The sequence below is a fragment of the Channa argus genome, chromosome 21, assembly GCF_033026475.1.
Source record: "Channa argus isolate prfri chromosome 21, Channa argus male v1.0, whole genome shotgun sequence".
Classification (NCBI taxonomy): domain Eukaryota; kingdom Metazoa; phylum Chordata; class Actinopteri; order Anabantiformes; family Channidae; genus Channa; species Channa argus.
In genome coordinates this window covers 8,142,938-8,162,651 of record NC_090217.1, presented here as the reverse complement: position 1 = coordinate 8,162,651, position 19,714 = coordinate 8,142,938, and the positions used below count along the sequence as shown (strand labels likewise).

General features: G+C 41.3%; 1 protein-coding gene across 2 annotated transcripts in view; it reads right to left on the bottom strand.

Annotated features, from left to right (window-relative positions):
• tmtc2a (transmembrane O-mannosyltransferase targeting cadherins 2a) overlaps window positions 1-19,714 on the bottom strand; it is a 51,872-nt gene that overhangs the window by 15,003 nt on the left and 17,155 nt on the right. The window contains exons 1-3 of one of the 2 annotated variants that reach the window (XM_067490739.1): window positions 10,632-10,952; window positions 5,576-5,619; window positions 174-1,008 (exon numbers count right to left, since the gene is read on the bottom strand). In XM_067490739.1, coding sequence (XP_067346840.1) covers window positions 174-1,008; window positions 5,576-5,619; window positions 10,632-10,812 — 1,060 coding nt within the window. In that variant the 5' untranslated portion in view covers window positions 10,813-10,952. Of the gene's footprint in view, window positions 1-173; window positions 1,009-5,575; window positions 5,620-10,631; window positions 11,248-19,714 lie in introns of those variants that run through there. The other variant, XM_067490738.1, reaches the window with a different exon arrangement.

The following is a 19,714-nucleotide window of genomic DNA, read 5'->3' as shown; positions in this document are numbered from 1 at the left end:
TTTTATCTCTGAAGAGGAATAATGTGTATGTGTCCTACTTTTAAACAATGCATTGAATACTGCATCAGAATACTGTATATACAGTAGGTAAACCAGATCACGGGCAAAGGTGAACTGCCAGCTCTTGGTATCTGAGGTTTACTGAAGTCTAGTATCTGGTGCCTCTCTCTTACCTTTAGCAGGATTCACATTAATCCCAGACTTGTAAAGATTCTCCTCATTGCTCCAATCCCTGTTTCTCTGAACAGTTCTGAGTCCGTTGAGCAGCACTAGCCCAGTGCAGAGGCACAACAGCAAGGCCTTACAGCCTCTAGTCCTCAGTCTTACATATGAGGTTCTTGCACCAGCAGCAACCAGTAAACAGAAGCCAATACTGGGGATGTATAGTACCCTCTCAGCGATGACAAAGCCAACATAAAAGAACAGGTTGGTGGCTGGGATGAAGGGGAATGAGAGGACGCCTATTGAAAATAATACTAGGTTTTCCGTGGGGGGGAGGGACGTCCGTGGATGGAAGTGGTGAAGGTCAGCAGAGCCATTCACGGGGTTCTTTGGTGGCCCCTGATCTGTGTTATGGTTTTTGTCAGGGGCATGGTAACCATTCCCATTTGTGATTGATTTCCCATTAGTACAATGGGTTTTCCCATTGGTCTCCTTTGCTTTGGAGATTGGACCACGAAGGCCAAATAAAACCAGCAGAATAAATCCGCCATAGAAGGCAACAGTGTGAAGGTTCCTCCAGTCAGTAAAGGATCTGACCAATGGCACGGCATCCATGGACCAATCGAAACTGAGCTTGTCAGGGCAGAGCAGGAGCCAGGCATTGGCAGCGGGCAGGTGGAGGAATGTAAGCGTTCGAGTCAGGAAATGTGGCGAGTCAGCAGCAGGGTTGTCAGAGTTGGAAAAGTTTGGCGGCTTGTTGCCCATCCAGTAGAGGCGAGCTGACAGCAGAATCACTCCCCAGGAAGCCAGCACCCCAAGACTCAGCAAAACACCGGTGTTCTTTTTCTGGAACACAGAAAAAAAGTCTAAAAAATACTTCTATCAACATATCATTCAAAGATAAAACACGGAGTTTCAGAGCACCTGGAGTTGTTTTCATTTTTAATATGTGCCCAGTTTTTCAAGTTCTGGACCAGAGCAAGAATGAACCTGTAAATGTGTGATCCTTCTTCTGAGAGCTTCACTAAACAACTACACAGTTCCCTGTACCAAGGACATACTTGTTAAAATTAAACTGCACCACAGCCAGAAACATTGCTGTTACGCATTTACCTGAAAATAGTACATGATATGTTTAATTTGGCATTTTGACAGTTCTGTGTGCTGCCATACATGTCACATTCAGTCAGCAACATACGACTGTTTACATCAAGAACTAATCATTTTTGTAGGATTATGTCATAATGAAAGTGAAGACAGACATAAGATTTGGAAACATATATTTCATGTGTGTTAACAATAACAATGAAAAGTTGGAATTCAACCTTTACATTTTTCCATACAAGTAGAGACAATTTCTATAATCAGCATATTTATAATCATCGCTGCGTTTAGTTTTGACCTAGTTGGGGTCAACTTTTGAGTAGAGCATGAGAGGCTTTCCTCTAAGTCTTTCCTTGTTGCCTGTCAGGGTTGCAGTGAGTGTGACTGGTAATCAGCTTAGGACTCATTGTGTTGGTATGTAGATGCTGTTTACATCTTGTATGAGCATTACACTAATTCCATAGGTTGTTCGCCATTAGGTCCATTGGCACGCAACACCTTCCAAGTGCCACCTGAAATAAATGGCCCTTTTTGCAAACTTCCAAATTTAAACAGCGCAGGCTCAAAATTATGTTACGCTCCTAATGTTTGTAGTGATACACAAATGGATCCATAAATTCAAAATGACAGAGACACTCCTCACGCAGCAGAATTGTAATTGATTGCAGTTACAATTTGAGTTACAGCATGACATATGATGGATATGATGCTTTCTGAAATCAATCACATAGTATGTGCATGTTTTTTTATATTAAGTGGAACGTTTAAAGTGATTAAAATGGAACCTGATTAAAGTGGAATGTTACAGACTTTTATTGTGTGGACAAAAAAACAAAACAACTTGATAGAAACTGTCCGGCGCCCTCTTGACCGAAAAGTGCTTGTTGTTCATGTTCCTCCCAGAGTTTATGCAGTGAGCTAAATACAACATAACACCATGAATGATGATGGGGTAGAAGCTGCTCCCTTCTTATTTTCTGAGCCCATTTATTCTTTTCCGAGCACCAGTGTAATATGAACTCCACTTGAACTTGTCCGTGGGGAATTAAGAGATTTGTGTGTGCATGCTGTAAGTGCTGTTTATACTGCGCAAAGTTTACATACTGTTGGTCTGGAAGTTGCACTATCAGTATTGGCTTTGGTAGAACTGATAGTCACCATTAGAGCCTCTGCTGCATAAAGTGCTGATCCACTTTTGCTTTTATGTCTCAAGTGAATTTATTATACTATAAAGTTTACTCTGCTATTATTTAGACTCTGTATAATCGGCTGTAAATAAATTGCACAATATACAGATCAAATCTATTTTTTTGTGCATCATTTACACAAAACAAATGCATGCTGGGAATAAAGTACAGAGGTTTACCATTGAGTTGCCTGACCTGCCGGCCCAGTTCAGTTTTTGGTTTCTCTAGATCTAAAATTGAAATGCACACTCACCTTTAAGATGTTGAATAAGGTGGAAAGTGTAGGCGCAGCTAGTTACAGAAAGTCACTTGTCAATAGTAAGATGGAAAAGGGCCAGTTCAAGGAGTTCAACATTTTAAAAGCATCCAGGAACAGCGAGCGGGGTAAAAAATTGGATATTGACTTGAACGCTGAAAGGTGGCACACAAATGGAGTGCCTTTTACACCAAAAGGAAGGGGGGTTATTGATGGATGAGCCCACGCATCCTGTCAAGGGAGGAAACTGTCTGAGAAATCCAATTTTGCTTGGTATCAGAACACAGGCCAATTTCAGCAAAGAAGTCATTTGTGGTATTTAGTAGAATGAGCTTTATTTTACCCCTCGCTGCCTTGTCTATTCCCAAATCGTTCCTAATTGACTTCCAGATCAATGACAGACAAGTCAAACTGCAGAGCAGAGGTCCCGCTTTTTCAGTGATGTATGACCATGAATTCACAACCTCAGCATTAAGCGAACCATAGCGTTCAGGCCAACTTAACACCAGCTTTCAAATTAAAGTGTTCTTGGAAGCAACAGGTCGGTTATGGAAGCAGGCTTGAAATGGAAGGATTGCTGCTACAGTTATAACCAATACTATGACGTCTTTGTGGTCAGCTGAAAATAGCTCTTCAATAATCCAACATCACCCTCTTAACAGCTGAATTATCCCGTCTCAAATGGACCCTCTAATTTCTCCAGAAGGCCCTTTAACCTCACTACTTAGCTGTTGATTTATTGATTTTCCATCTTTCATTGCAATTCTATAGTTACTAGTACGTCCATGACTAAAATTCCAGAGGTTTTGAGCATTCTGTACATTTTAAATAAGAATAGTGATGAAAAAAAATCATCATCACCTTTGTGCAAGAAATAATGTTTAAAAAGGACCTGAACTAGGCAAAACACCTGAGATTTCTTCTTTGAAAGTCAACAGAATATTCTGACATTCTATTGAGTGTTTTCTGTAGACTTGAGTGAAAAGAGCAAAACGTGGCAAATTTGCACCCTAACCTCTATAACCACAGAAATTCATTCAGGAAAAATGTTTGTATTTGTGGATTTCATTCCATGAGTCCTGCTCGGGCCCATTCAAAGTTAGTCTGGATGTAGAGCCAGAGTCAGATTGTTCAGATTTCATTAGAGCTGCATTTTCTTGTAACATCCCAGTCAAGAGCACATCAGGATGCATTAGCGTTTACACTAAAACAGATATGTGGTCATCCAGGGATCGGATCACAGTCAAAACTTATGATCTGAGTAAATAAAAGTAAACAAGATCATGAGCTGTGTCTCTAATCACGTACTAATTACATTCAGACACAACTAATCAGACTGACCATCATAATGCACTGTTTTAGTTTGATTACTTAATAATTAAATACAGAAAGTCCACATTTTTGTGTGAACAAAGACTGATTGGTTTATTGATTGATTTTATATATTTGCAGTTTTGCTGTTGTCTAACTGAAATTCCTTTGAATCAGTTCAAGTGATGATTGATTGGTATATTTGTGTGAAGGGTGGATGGCAAAATCCCCAGCCAACTGTCGAGCCTTTGAACTTAACACGCATCTCCTTTACTCTGGATGCTCATTTGGAAATTCAGCATCAATTTCTGTGATTTTTCCCTTTACTACTACTTTTTTCCCCTCTCAGATTAGTCTCCTTTTTCCTTCCTGAATAACCATCCTCTCCAGTCCCGCACAAGCTCTGAGGCCTTCATCTTTTAACAGTGCCATTCATTATTAGCACAAATTTTTATTATACTCAGAAGTGTGTGATCTGCCTTTTGACACTGTAACGAGTGTTTACAATAAATCTAAAGAAACAGCAGGACAAGACTGACTTCATGTGCACCATATAAAGCTGCTGACAGCTGTTAAACAGTTTTCTTGTTAAGTCATGTCCCACTTTAACTCCTTCCAATTTACAAACATACCCAAAGCATTAAGAAATCTTGTTTAAGAACTTTCAAAATTATCATCTTATCTGGATTTCATTTTAGAAAAATGTTCCTCATGACCATAGATTCAGTGGACATCTCTGAAATATTCAAAAAACTAAACAATAACTAACGTCCCACATATAAAGTCTAATTGCTGGTTCTTTTTTAAAAGAGTCTTGCAGGTATATTATCAAACAACTTGTGGCTAGGATCTTGAGCCAGCTTTAAAGCATGGGATGGCCATTCAAAGTTTTGGACGCAGTGTGTTTGTGCAACACAGATCCAGCAGCGCTCATATTTAATGCGTTCCCAGAAAGGTACAATCAGACACCCCGGTTCTTTTTTCCAGCTGTAATGTTTCCTGGATTCTGCTGACTTGGCAAGACTCGCCCAAGTCATCAGACAGCAGCGAGGCTGGCATTGAGATGCCTGACTTTGATAGAGCGACCTAATTACCCCGTGGTCGTCTCAGTAAAAGCCCTGCTACTGCTGGCACAGAGACCTGTAATGAGACAGGTCACAAGTCGAAGCCTTGCATGTCATTCATGGGACAGCTGCTCAAAGCAGGGGGGCCTTCTGTGTTAACTTGACATTTAAAGAGCTTCTTGTTTAAGTGACGTAGGGATACCAGAGTAAGTGGGGGCTTAGTAAAATAACAGAGGGTTCCTTGATGCCCTTGAAGAGAAGTCATTCATCCGATTTAGCTTAGTTGACTTTTTTTTTTACTCAGTTTCTTTACTACCATCAGCTCAATCGGGCTATTTAAGCTAATTAGCTCCAATACATGTTCCGAGTATAAAAGGGCTTCACGCAAGAACCAGATTAGTATTAAGATGGAATGTGCAAATGATTTAAGGCCACAGTTACACTTGTCACTTCAAATGTGGTTTGGGTTTTTTTTTCTTGGAATGCCTTACCTTTGAGCACAGTGTACCTGTCATCAGTGTCAGCGCCTCATAGGCTGATCAAAAGAAAACATAAGAGAGGAACAGCATAGAAATGTAGAGATGCAGAGATGAGGACATTTCAGACTTGTTAGACATTTTTAGAGAAGTTTCTTTTAAACGCATTGTAGAAAGCAGCAGAATACATACTCACCTATATGAATGTGAACCAAAGAGATCAGTATTGAAATATATTCACCCAACAGACCCTATACAGTCTATATTCACAGAGCACTTGCAGACATTGTTAGCTGATGAGAGGGTAAAGACTGCACCTGGCACCTTTACATCAACATCTGGCTGGAATGCAGACATACATCTGGCTTTGTGTCAAACCATTCCTTCACTGCAGTGATGTGACTGTGACGGGTTTAGTAATATTTTATGTTTTATTTTTTCTTAATAAGACAACTGACACATTTGTTCTGTTTGTGTCTGTGGGTTTTTGACAACATGACTCAAAGCTGTGCACAGCAAATTCCTATTTCTTTACTACTGGGTGATGTTTCTGACTATCAAACCTGTATAGAGTAGGTACAGTAGCTTTGTATTGGCAATGTATGTACATCTAATGATCAAATCTCATAAATGCAATCGTCAACACATAGTATTTGTGATTTCCAACATGTTATTGTCATTAGAGCGAATTTGACTTGGAACATTTGATCGCCCAAACTTAAGCTACTTAAGCATTCTAGCTTGAGGCTCAACGTCTAAATGTGCCAGAGACGCCTCCTTATGATTTGCTGACTGCCACATGAGTGCAGGCTAACTAAAGTACATGCAGCAGGACGTGCAAGAGCAGCCATCATTTCACAGTCCAACGCTTCTTCTGCAGGATAATTGGCACAACATTCATCACGCCGTCAGCTGGTCAGAATGAAATTAATCTGTGTGCCTGCAGCACTCATTGAGACAAACTAGGAGGAGGAGACCATAACACTTTAATTGCAAACTGGTGAAGACACTGTCAAATCCCTCCATTGTCTGCATCCCACCGGTTAAATGCTATCTGTCATCTTTCATTTGGCTCCAGGTGCACACACTGAAGTGTGGAAATGCAAAGGTGTCGGCTGTGGAAGATTAGCAAGAGTGAGGAGAAAGGCCTTCCCTCTTACTCAGCCTCCTTTAATCATCTTTATTTAATTTAAGTAAAGGCTTAAATCCCAGATCAAGCTTTAAACACCTTTAATGAGATTCATCTTGTCTTCCGAAGTTTCACAGATTACCTGAGGTGCAGTCGAGAGATCTTTGACTTTTTCTAATACTGACAAAAGCAATCCATATCCCTGGGTGCTGTCTAAAGCCTGGGCCATATTCACCAATCAGTCTGTTTAGCCAATGAAAAGCCGAGAGTGGAAAGAACAAAGACATTATGTTCTTAAGATCCTAGCTTACAGGACTCTTTTTACTTCTCAACAGAGTGCAGCACTAATGCCACACCTTTTTTTGGGTCCATCCATCACTCTCTAACTCTCCCTCGGTTCAACCTTGTCTCATCTGAAGTCTGATCTCAGTCTAATTAGGAAGGCAATAAGATGAGAAATGGAGAGTTAGTTGAACCATATCTGTCACCCTAGCAACACTGCTGCCAACCCCCCCCACCCCCCCCCCCCCTTTTTTTTTTTTTCCCCACATGGCTGCAATGAGAAAATGGTCATGATCGGGATTTTTCGTTGTTCAGCATCATTTTTGGACAAATTAAAATTTTTTGGTTGGTTTGATCACTGAAAACATTGCAATGTTACTATGATACAGAAGAGTCTGGGGCATCCATTCCCAAAGTGATTTGTTAACACGTTGGGTGAGAAAGACCAAGGGCAGATAATGAAAAGGAAGTGAGGGCACAGTTTCCCCTTCTTACTTTTGTGTTTCCATGTCTGGCTAATAATCGCCCTCGTGGACGGCACTGGCACATAACAAGCTCCGTGCCAAGATAACCACAACTGGGGCAACAGAGGTGGGCACCACCAGAGTGATAAACGAGCCAGATGTGCTTGCAGTGTCGGGAGGTGCTGGGGGGCGTGTTGGCAGCAGCATTTGACCGGGTGGTGCAAGCATGACTATTTTGTGTGGGCAGAGAAGGGGGGAAGCTGCTGCTGATATCCTAGTGCTACTGTGTGATAACTACACAAAGAAATGTGATTTTTCATTCCAGCTTCTGACAAGAGCAGAGGGTGATGTAATATTTTAGACTGTAGTGCAACAGACTAGAAAGCTGGACCCCATTGTGCTCGATGTCTTTTCGCTTGTGGCTTCATTTCCAAGGCTTTGTCTCTACTAAATGTGTTTATACAGGGTCAGAATTAAAAGTGCTTTATTACACGTCACAATCCTAACAAAAATCTTATAATTTATTCTTAAAATTTCTTCAATAAAATGTTTGTTTTACACTGAAATTTCACTCAAACATGCAGAACTCTAAATATCCCAAAGGCACTAAATATGTCACTTAGTGTAGACTAAACAAAAGGTTGGCCTGGAATTGTGTTAATATAACTATTGCTTAATTTATCATTTTATTTTCGACTGGTGATCTCGCTGTTTTGGGAAAAGTGAACGGTACTTTAACACTTACACTAGTTTTTTCTTTTTGTGAAATAGCTCAACAGGGGGGGCGGCTATAGCTCAGTTGGTAAAGGCAGTTGCTTACGGACCACAGGGTGAGTGGTTCAATCCCCAGCCCTGGTTATATGTCGAAGTGTCCCTGGGCAAGACACTGAACCCCTAACAGCCCATCCCCCCTCCCCAGCGATGCAGTGCCGGTCCAAGCCCAGTAGAAATTGGGGAGGGTTGTGTCAGGAAGGGCATCCGGCATAAAAACTGTGCCAAATCAACATGCGGACAATGATCCGCTGTGGCGACCCTGAACTCACGGGATAAGCCGAAAGGAGATTAGTAGTAGTGAAATAGCTCAACAAAAAACAGCATTTGTGTGCGAATACTGCACAAAAATCTGAATTAGCATGTTTTTCCTAACTAAGCCTCAAAAAATGCGTCTGCTGTTATTGTTTATCCGGAGAAAAATCCAAAATCAAAATGACTGACAACGCTTATCCCAGATCATAGTTTAAGCAAATAACAATTTGTGAATTTTGTGAGAAATTGTCAAATTGTTCCTTGTTTTTGGGGGGCTGTATCAGAATGCTGGGTATGTTCACACAGAATGAAATAGTCAAACCTGATAGAGCTTTAAAGAAGACACAGAACAAGCTGATGCGAAATAGGATACACAAAAGGGGCAACGTGTGAAGAAAATGTAATTCCCACAATGCCACTGTCATACAGTGTGACTTCGTCTCTACCCCTCTACTTATTTTAGAATCACTGCTCTTGTATTTTGTGTGCTGTGCAGTGACAGAAGACACTTCTTTCTGAATTTTTTCCCGGTGCTCTGTGTGCGATGGAGCAGGATGACAGCGGAGTAACAGAAAGACTCAACTGAGCTCCTTCACAGCCCAAACTGGCTGAATTGAAAATAATGTGTGCTAGAAATCCCCTTATTTGGACTACTAAAGGGCTCTTTAGTCTGGTTCCAGGTAATGGTCTCTCTTGTTTAGTTCCTCTACTCCTTCCCGTCTGCACTCTTGTCATGGACTCCTAAATAAAATAAATGTGATATAAATGTGGTCTAAACACACTTTTGTGACATTCTATTGCATCATCTATTTGTCTACTCTCCATCAGTAAATCCGGTTTCCTTCTGCAGAGCTCCTCTAACATTATTTAGCAGCTTTATGACAGAGTGTAGTTTAAAGACAGGTGTTGCTTTACATCTGCTGAGGTCCAGCAGTTATGAAAGCCCACACATATTTCTGCCAGACACAGGGAAAAATCGTAACTTTTTCCCTCTGATCTCTCTAGGCTGTTCAGTTCCAGTCCTTTAATTACAGTTATAGTTCTCCTAGAAAAAACTACAGCCTCAGGTGTGTTCGTGTGTGTGTGTGTGTGTGTGTGTGTGTGCACGCTGTAGGTAGAATACTGTATGTTTTCATTTTTATTCACTGTAGCGGAGTAAATTAAAAAGTTTGTATTGGACCCGGAGTTTGTACACAAAAGAAACTTTGCTGTAGGACATTTGTGACACGCTATGCAGAGTTACATTACACAGCTTGTTGTTGTTTCTAGATATTTCCACAAGAAAGAAATCATCCCCATGGGCATACTCACTCACACACACATACACTCTTTTTGTCCTTGCTCAGTAAAACCAAGGGGACATTTTATTACACTAGTTATGCGTTTTACGACGGCCATAATGCTGGATAAGGAGCAGTTTCTCTAATTAAATGTGGAGGGCCTGTGTGAGAAGGCTCTCAAATCAAATACTGATGCCCGTAATCAGATGAGTCACTACGTCAAGGTCGTCCTCCTCAAAGTGAACTTGATTTGGAGGGAAAACTGACTCCTGCAGAGGAAGCTTACTGTGTGTGTGTGTATACACTTGTGTATGTTTGGACAGCTTACTCGACAAGTGGAGCGCATCAGTTACCAAAGTGCAATGTTTTCCTGCACATACCTATTGTCACCAAAGAATGAAAAACAACTCACCCTGATAATAGCTTTTCCTGCTCAGCCTCTGCTTCCATGAATGTACAATGTGTACACACACACACACACACAGCATAATGACACTGAGATCCTAATCTAGTTTTCCTTGCATTAATGTGTATCTATTTACTAGAGCAAATTGAAGTTGGCAGCAGTGTTGTGAGGAAGTGGAAAATTCCCCCCCTCTGCATATTGGGTTCTTCCTGTTTGCAGATGACAAATGGGAGTAGCTTGCTTTTCATGCAGCAAATGTGCAGTTTGCACAGGCAAACAGCTTTCCTAATTACACTCCTAATGAAAAGCAAACACAGAGACACAAAACAAAACTAAACGCAAAACCTAATCCACCATACAGAAACCATTAACAGCTGGTTGAGGTTTGCCTCTCAGGGAAGGAAGAGGAAACTGGATAAGCAAAGATGCCAAGACAAGAGTCAGCGAACACACACAAAGACCCCAGGAGCATGCATTCGTTTACCTTTCCTAACAGGAGGGGAAGAGCCTGGCGAAACCGGATTCTCTGGAACACAAAGAGGTCGTACACAGCCGACACAGCCAGCACCGTCACCCCTTGCTCCTTCCATAACATGCTGGCTGCTGCAAACCACAGGCTCCCCAGCATCCAGCCCCAGCACCTGGTGATGGAACTGCCACCACATTGCCCGGTGTAAAAGGTCCCGTGTGCGTCCCTACGAAGTCCACAGTGTCTCACATAGCAGTGAAGGGACAGCAAGAAAAACAGAGCGGCGCCAATATCCGCCCGACCCACTACACCAGCGACGGCTTCAGTGTGCACCGGGTGAGAAGCAAAGAGAAGGCCGGCCAGCAGGCTCCACCACCCTCCGCCCAACAGCGGGCGACTGAAGGCCGTGAAGAGGGCAGTGACCAGGCCGTGCAGCAGCACGTTCAGCAGGTGGTAGCCCCAGGGATGCAGGCCATGCAAGGTGTAGTTGAGGCGGAAGGAGAGGGTGCAGAGAGGACGGAAGGACTTGTGGCTGCCACTGTGAGTGAGCAGGGTGCCCCAGAAGTCATCATACAGAATGTGGGTCCATGGAGTTTCGGGAAGAAGGTCCTGGTTGGTCTTGATGGCTCGGCTGGAAGGAGCAGAAGACATAGATTCAGACACAATGTTTTAGCTTTTACACTGGAAAAATATATTTTATTTATCTTTTTTTTTAGTAAATCATTTGATTTTTAACTTTGTTTCCACACTGTGGTCAAATATTGTGTAATGTGTTATTTTGTAACATTAACTCCACATGGTCTTTAATCCTACAATTACTGTTTTGACAGTCATGGACAGCAGAACCAAGCAGTGACCACTGATGTTTTATCATATTTAAAACGCCTATTTACACATTCCGCAAATATGAAGCAGCTTTGGTTTTCATTTGACTGTTCCGGGCAGAGAGTGTGCATCGATTTTGAGATTTTTTTGTTGGAGATCTAAATGGCACTATTGTGAACTGTGAGAGTGAAGCAAAACAAAGGCGTGCGCATAAAATAAAAAATCATGTGAAAGTTGCAGAGTCAGATGATTTGCTTGCTATGACTGACCCCTTTCAACAAGTTGTCATGTGATAAATAGATCAATAGTGACTTTCAGTTTAAAAAAACACTATAGCACCTTAAAGTTAATAAAACATAAAACTAAGGCGAGCATAATAATTAGAAGAGTATATACAGAACAATTTGTCATCTTATGAAATTGGGATTTCCATGCTCCTGAAATTTATTAGACAAAGTAATGGTATAACCAGACCACAGAGAGTGTGATTAAATACACAGACAAGCTCATTGGTTTTCCCTCAGTCACACACACAGCGTGTGCATATGTCAGTGCACACATACGCACACGGACAGGTGGTTTCACACCCCCGACGCTGCTGTGGAGTCTCATAATTAGTGGATCATTACAGAGGACATGAGCTGCATTCGTGTACACTCACAGGCTGCAACAAATGAGGCTCACCGCAGGGATTTAGAGTGATGAATTGGATGGGAGCTCCAACAACTCAGAGCCAAGAGGGAGAATCCCCCACAAGTCAAAGTATGATTTAAAAATAAATATTAAAAATATTAAATTTGATTAAAGATGGAGCTGCAATACACATTAAGACGCTGATGGTCAAGGATAAAAATGTTAGCAAATTTAATGTTCTTGACGGGAGGAAGCTGGCAGGAAGAAAACCCGACAGTAAACAACAAAGCAACAAAAAAAAGGAGTGAAACAGGAAAAACAGTCTGCAGTGAAACCAGAGTTTCCCTATACATTGTGCTGGGTTCAAATTTATTAACTATTATAAAGTCATACTGTTTCTGGGGGCAAATTGAAACTCTTTAAATCATGCATTCGCGATGAAACTGTTGAAATGTTTAAAAGTACAACACGTCTCTGAGATACCTGGTAAAAACAGCTTCGGGGCTTTTTAAAAACTCCACTCAGCTGTAGACAAAGCCGCCTGTTGAGTGCCACCTGTCGAATAAACTCGAGCACTGAAATGAAACTCAAATTACTTGGAAGGTTGCTGTTGTTCTTATCAGTTTCATTTTCCAGTAAGAAAAAAAAAATATACTAATCAAAAAGTTAACTTATTTCTTATCTTAACTTTTATTTCTTAACTTATCTTATTTCAAGGTTGAAATAAAGAAAATGCATTTATGCAGGTTTTACATACAATAGCTTTATTTGGACCCATGGTGGATCCTGTTGTTGCATGACAGTCATTGTCAACAGCTTTCGGCGTTCACAGCAGAACATGTTCCGCACGTTGATTTGGCGTGATTTTTTACACCGGATGCCTTTCGTGGCTGCAACCTTCCCCTTTTATCTGGTGCCTGGGTGGGGCCACACCTGGTGGGGTGGGATTTGGATCTGCAGCCTTCTGCTTGCCAACCCAATGCTTTACCACTGAGGCACTAGGCCCCCTGGTTCATTAAAGATTAACAAAAAAAGAGACACCAGTACCCCACAGAAAATAATAACTTGTTTTAGACAAAACCACTGTCAAAACCTGGGGCTCATGTTTAATGCTACAGTGAGTGAAACAGACAAACAGTAACTTGTGTAACGTCAAGCATCGCTGAGGCAGCCGGGGGCTTCATAAAAACTATACTCAGCTGACTCAAGTACTGGAGCAAACTAAGAAAATCCTATTATAGATCACCCTAGAGTTAATGTAAGAATTAATTAAAAAGAACATGCCTGTGCATGGCAGACATTATTATTTATTATCATACAGAACTTCAAAAGACAGCAGCTAATTATGCTGTTCCATGCATGGGCATGCCAATCAGACAAGGCTGGAAATAAGCAGAGGGACTACACTTCGTCCTGTCCTCTGTCTCCCACATAACAAAAATGTTATGTTTGATCCGCATGTTACCACATCCAAACTTACGCTACGTGAGAAAACCCAAGCATTCGATCACACTGACCCAGTGGCAACCTTTTCCCTCTCGGGATATTAATACCATTAGCTCTGTTTCTGTGTTTGTCCATGGCGCACAAGAAAGAGGGAAAAGGGACTTCCTTTGTCTAGAAATTGTGACTCTCTTGTGAGGGAAAGGGGGGAGGGAGGCGGCGAGAGCAGGGAAAGTACAAAGCATTGGAATAAAAAGGCAGAGCATAACCTTACACATGCAGTGTGAAGGTAATAATTACATTGAAATACTTTTCCTGCAAGCCTACCCCTATCTTTGCCATAGCTCAACACGCTGTCATCGCGTGAGCTATAGTAAATTCTTCCATTTCCCAGGATTGTTCTCCACCGGAGAAAGGCAAGTGTGCGTTTCTCAGGCTCTGAAGCCAAAGTGGAACTCTCCCTTGTCTGATATTTCTAAGGACCCCGGTGCATTACATCATTCAGTTTACAAACCCTTTCCTTTCTGACTGTAGCTCCACAGTGAGCGATTATTTATTAAATGTTTTACAGTCTCACTAGAGTGTGGAGTATGATATGAGAGCGAGAGGATTTGGGACATAAAAGCAATAAACATAATCATAATCAACAATGAAACTTATTTTTGTAATGCTGGGTTTACATGGAGCTAAATGTCCTGAGAATATAGAAACCATAACATTCTCACATTACTACACAGGCTCTACGATTATCCTCAAAATTCATCCAAAATATTCCTTTCTGAAACTGAATAATTACGGTGTCCGTCAGCCAGCTCCCTTGTGTCTCTTAGCATGTCTTCTCTCAATGCTCTCCTGTGATAAATAATTTAAATATTCAAATCACCACCAACCACTCATCTCCCTCCCTGTTCCTGCCTGGCACTAGAGGATGAAAAGAATGCATTAGCAAAGAGGGTTTGGGAATTGGTTTGGGTGTGTGTATGTGTGTGTGTGGTTGTGTTTCTGTGTGTGTGTGTCTACACAGGCTAAAGGAATAAACAGCTACGTGCAAGGTGTCCGTCTTTGTATTTGCGAGAGTGTGCACATGCATTCGAGTGTGTGTGTGTGTATGTGTGTGTGTGTGTGTGTGTGACAACAGAGCTGGTGGTGATGGCTTCATTGAGGCCTGTCGCTGCAGTGGTGCAGATAGAGTGGTCTCCCGGAGTGATTGCTCTTACAGAAGGGGGTCTTTTGTATTCAGCCATCGTATGTAGGGCAGGCAGGCAGTGGGGCACTCTATTCACAAGTACAGGACGGATTTGGTCTTTTCAATTTTCTTCTTTTTTTTGTGTGTGGAAAGAGGTGAAATCTCAGAGATTTCCATCACTGGCTGAAAAAAGACATTAGCAGGTAGGATTTTTTTTTCCTTTTTTTTTTGAGGGCCATTTGTAATGTGTTGAGGTCTACTTTCACCTGTCCACTTCATTCATTCAGGAGAAAATTGCCCTTCTATCAGGTTTGGTGAATGTGTCTCTCAATATGCAAATGCTGCTCTCCAGCGCCTCCCCAACAATGAGCTCATCAGCAGAGATTTGCTTTTTCATGTGCTGTGGGGCATGAACAGATGCCCACTAAGGCCTCTGTAAGGGACAGTAGCTCAATATGTTTAGACTGAATGTGAAACACACATAAATCAATGAAGTATGAAGTATCATGGAAGTATGTGAACAAAGGTGGAACACATACAATATTGCATGGCAACTGTCTGCGAATTATGGTGGCATTCATAATGACCACCTTCATCCCTTGATGTATGGGGTCAACACTATTTTTATATTTGTGAATTAAGCTGGAATGAAGCGATTCTCCAAATCCACTGTTTGGTTCAGACGTCATTTTTTTCAATTTTTTGTTTCTAATCACCAGCTATGTGGAAAACTTAACACTGATGGGCTCCAGGCGAAACACAGATGAGCTACACTCTGAACTGTCCTTTGCAGTGTGATAGACAGCAATGTTACACCTCCTACATAGACACATAACTGCGTTCCACATATAAAGCCACGGCACAAAGGCAGGCATCTTATGACAAGACGAGGAAATTCAATTCAGATTTATGGGATAATGTATAGAAATCTGGAGCTTCAGGGAGCAGCTATTGATATGCAGGACACAGGAATTTCCAGGAGAGGTGAGTGGTCTGCAATTGGGCAGTAGCAGGGGAGTGGGGGGAGGGGGATGTGTTTCCTTCTTCTAGAATCCACAACTGCGATATCTTAACCCTCCCTCAGCTACGAGACTGATTCCATAGAGTCAGATCTGCACATATGTGAAATGCTTTGTTTTCTAAATGGCATCCTTGTAAAGTTTAGTTTACAGATTTCAAACACACCCTGCACTAGGGACCATCTCAGTTTTTCCTGAAGTGTAACAAATTTCCTAGAACACTGCACGACCTTCTCTCCCACTCGCTGTGGTCTAACAGAAAAAACCTACATTTACTCTGAACGTTTTGTGTGTTTTATTACAAGAATATCTTCTTGTTTTGCAACTGCTTTGCAAAACACTACACTTGGGTCAGTTTTAAATATTTGGGCTTTGGTCCAGCCTGACTGTCTGCAGCATGTGTAGTGGGCGGCTTGGTCCACTTCAATAAACATCTGTAATATAAACTGCACTCACTAAATATAATCAGGACTGGCTGCATTGCAACCTTGTGTAGCAGAGTCCATCCTCTTGCACCCTGACAGCAGTATTGAGATGGATTAGCCAACCATCATAACACTGTTAATGATACAGACATGGACCTCTTTGTTTTATCCATCCATTCAAATGATTCAGCAAACTGCTCCACTACCAGCCCTTTTACAATACACCTTGTCTGGCCAATTAAATTTCCATCTCCTAACTGAGCAATCTAAGTAATATTTAAACACACAGACTGAGAGCCGCAGCAAACAGGCCCATTCACACAACGCTAATCTTTGGCTGGCGCACCACTGAAGTAAACCCATCACGCTGGCTTTGTGCAGGAGTAACAGGAATGCAGATGATTAGGACTTTATGAGGAGAAAAAGCCTGTGTACCGAAGGGACAAAACAAATCAGAACTGCAGTAAAATAGAAGAAAATGTGTAAAGGTGGAGTAAGTATAGAGCAGTGTGAAGACTATTTGCTATTTATCAATTAGTATAGCTGACAGAAAAATAATCACTACGCATTCTCAGTAATTAATCATCATTTGTCAAGAAGGATTGTGACAATTTTTTGGCTCTAGCTTCGCCAGTGTGTGGGTTTGTTGTATGTATAGCTCAGTAATAAAATACTACTCACATGAAGAAAGATAAGCATTATAATATCTATCTTACATGACTGAAATCATCTTTGGGAGAAATTTATTCCACGTGTTTGTTGGAACTTTAGTTTTGGCTAATGTCCGAACATGGAAGTGGCAGGGTTAAGGATGTATACTGCCACTGTGACTTTACTCATTCACGAGTAACAACGTAAAGTGCTGCCACACAACCAATTTTCTATTCCTAGGTATTTTGTTAAAGAAAAGTATTTGTGGACTCATTATAATAACTGTTAGCAGCCCATGCCATGAGGTATGTGTTTAAAGATGTACATTTCTGCTCATCATGCTCCAGATGACTGTTTCTGCACAGTTTATAACAAATGCTTGAGAGTTTAGTGAGTGTGAACAGAACAGACTGATTTTTGACATCACATCTCTCTGAGAACTCAAAATGATTTGCATTGGAAGGACGAGGCTAATTATTGGTTTCATCTTCATTAATATCCAGTAATGTGCTCTAAAGCGGGATAAAGAAAAGCGCAATAAAAAGCAGTGCATGTGTGGCCAGTTGTCAAGGTCCAGATCACCCAGCGTTAATCCAACATTAACAGGATTAGAAAGTGATCATAGAGTGTGCAGAGTTTCTAAGACATGCACAGAGGTCGGGGGTAAACTAGTAATCTGATTAAAGGTGTGTGTGTTTGTGCACTGCGGGCTCCACACTATGACACAATATCCTTTACGTTACGTCGTCCTCTCTCATGTGGTGTGGCAGTTGGCAGGAAAACTCGGTTCGGGGCTTTGTTCCCAGCATCACCAGAGCAGATACATTTCACCAGGTAAAGTGGTAAAGTATTGTCCTTTACCACATGAGGCAAATGAACACGTGGCGATCTTGTGTCTCCCTCTCTCTGCTTTGTTAATCCTAGAGGTACCTGAGCATCTATCACAGTAAAAAGTTGAACAATCACGTAAAGCCATTACATTTGCTGTGTGGGCCTGAGAGATTCATTCACTGGCTGATTATCAGCTGCTTTGATCCAGGCAACGGGGAGATGGTGATGAAGATAAAAGAGTAAGAAGTGGAGGGGGAGGAAATGCTAAGGCTCTGTCTTTATGGTTTTCTCTCCGGGTTACTGTTCTTCCTACCTGAATAAATATACTTCCCATTTCTCACTGAAAAGTTAATGCTGCAGGCTACACAGATACACACAATATGTAAAGATGTTAATTAAATATTTCCATTTTTAATCAGCTCATTGTATCTGTTTAGATTGTATATCTGTAGCCTGAAAGCTGAGGATGTGAGTAATAAGGGCGTGTTCAAACATCATAATGTATGTCAATAGCCCTGCTTGCAGAACAATTACCCGGCCAGAAGTGGCACTGCTACTTTCCCACAGTTTCTGAAAGCCAAACTGGCACGAATATGGGAAGAGAGGAAAATGCATAAAAGTCCAGATAGTATTCATAAAAAAAAAGGAAAAAAAAAACTGTCACACCGCCAGTGGCTTACTTGTGAAATATTTATGCTGAGCTATGCAAAGTCTCTTCCCTTTCCGGGTGTGTAAGACGAAAATTGACATTAATTTGACAGTTTTTATGTTGAGGTTAGCGGCAGTTATTTGTTTCCTTTCATCATTTGAAAGTGATAAACTGCTGTTGGATGGAGTTCAACATAGCTGGTCACTGTGGACATGAAAAAAAAAGAAAAAATGGCTGGCAAAGGGTTTCATCTGTTTTCCTATATTCCTCAAAATAAACCTGAGACACAGAGGATGAAACATACTTTGTGTTCGAGGCACTGACCTACATTTTTTCCCCCTCCGCTGCTCGGTTCACTTGATCTATCTTTTCATTGATTTAAAATAGCCCATCCTGAAGCTCCCAGCAGTTTCCCAAGGGTGCAGAATAACCAGCAGGCAGTTTGGGGGAATGAATAGGCCGGTTAAATTTATATTTAGATGATGCCTACAAAATGCCAATAAGTGATGAAAATTTAGAATTATAAAAAATTATAATGAAAAATGGTCACAATGGAACAGAAGGTTTTAGTCAACAGACTGCGACAAAATGATCCTTTAGCCACAGGCTGGAGAACGGCCAACCTCCATTTTCTTCTTTCTCTTTTTGTGCTTGGACGTCTCATGTTTTTGTTGATTTATAAGTGTGTGTGTGTGTTTGTTGTAATTTCATGACCATTTGTGATTATTTTATGTCTATTTTTGGATGCGTTGTGTCTGTCATTGATCATTCTGCACCTTTTGGGATAGTTTCAGGTAGCTGTTTATCACTTGTGAGTCACTTAGCATCTTTTAATGGGTCTTGTCAATCTCTTTGTGGTAACTGTGGCATATCTATTTATTCGTGGTGTAACAGATTGTGGACACATTATACACATTACCCCACCACAACCTGCCCATCCCATAAGTTAAAGTCAAGTTAAAATAAATAAGAAAGCTACAAAAGAATTGCAAGAATGGCTAAATTCTACATCCATGTGCCTGACACACAGTTGAGAGAGGGGGAGTCCTTCATAGGAGTCGGCAGTGTTTTCTACACAATACACAATTAAATAGAAATGCTCCAAAATGTGATAAAAGCATGGTTCAAGTTGATGAAAGCAAATAAGTAATATAAATATGAATGCATTTCATTACAATGTTGAAAAGAACACACTTCTGAATGATTGTGGCTCCATTATCAACAGACCCAACAGGTCAACTCATAGCTGATTACGATAAAGTCTCCGTTACATCCTCAGTCTGTGCAAGCGGCCAATCAGAAGAGACAGATTTCTTCCGGGAGCTCTGAGCTTCAAAGAGGCTGAAACAATCTGAGCTAAACGTCAGGAAGCTGCTGTCTCCCTTTTGTCAGGCCACGGACTTGCTTTCATGTCCCCTGTGAAGCTGGCTTCCTGA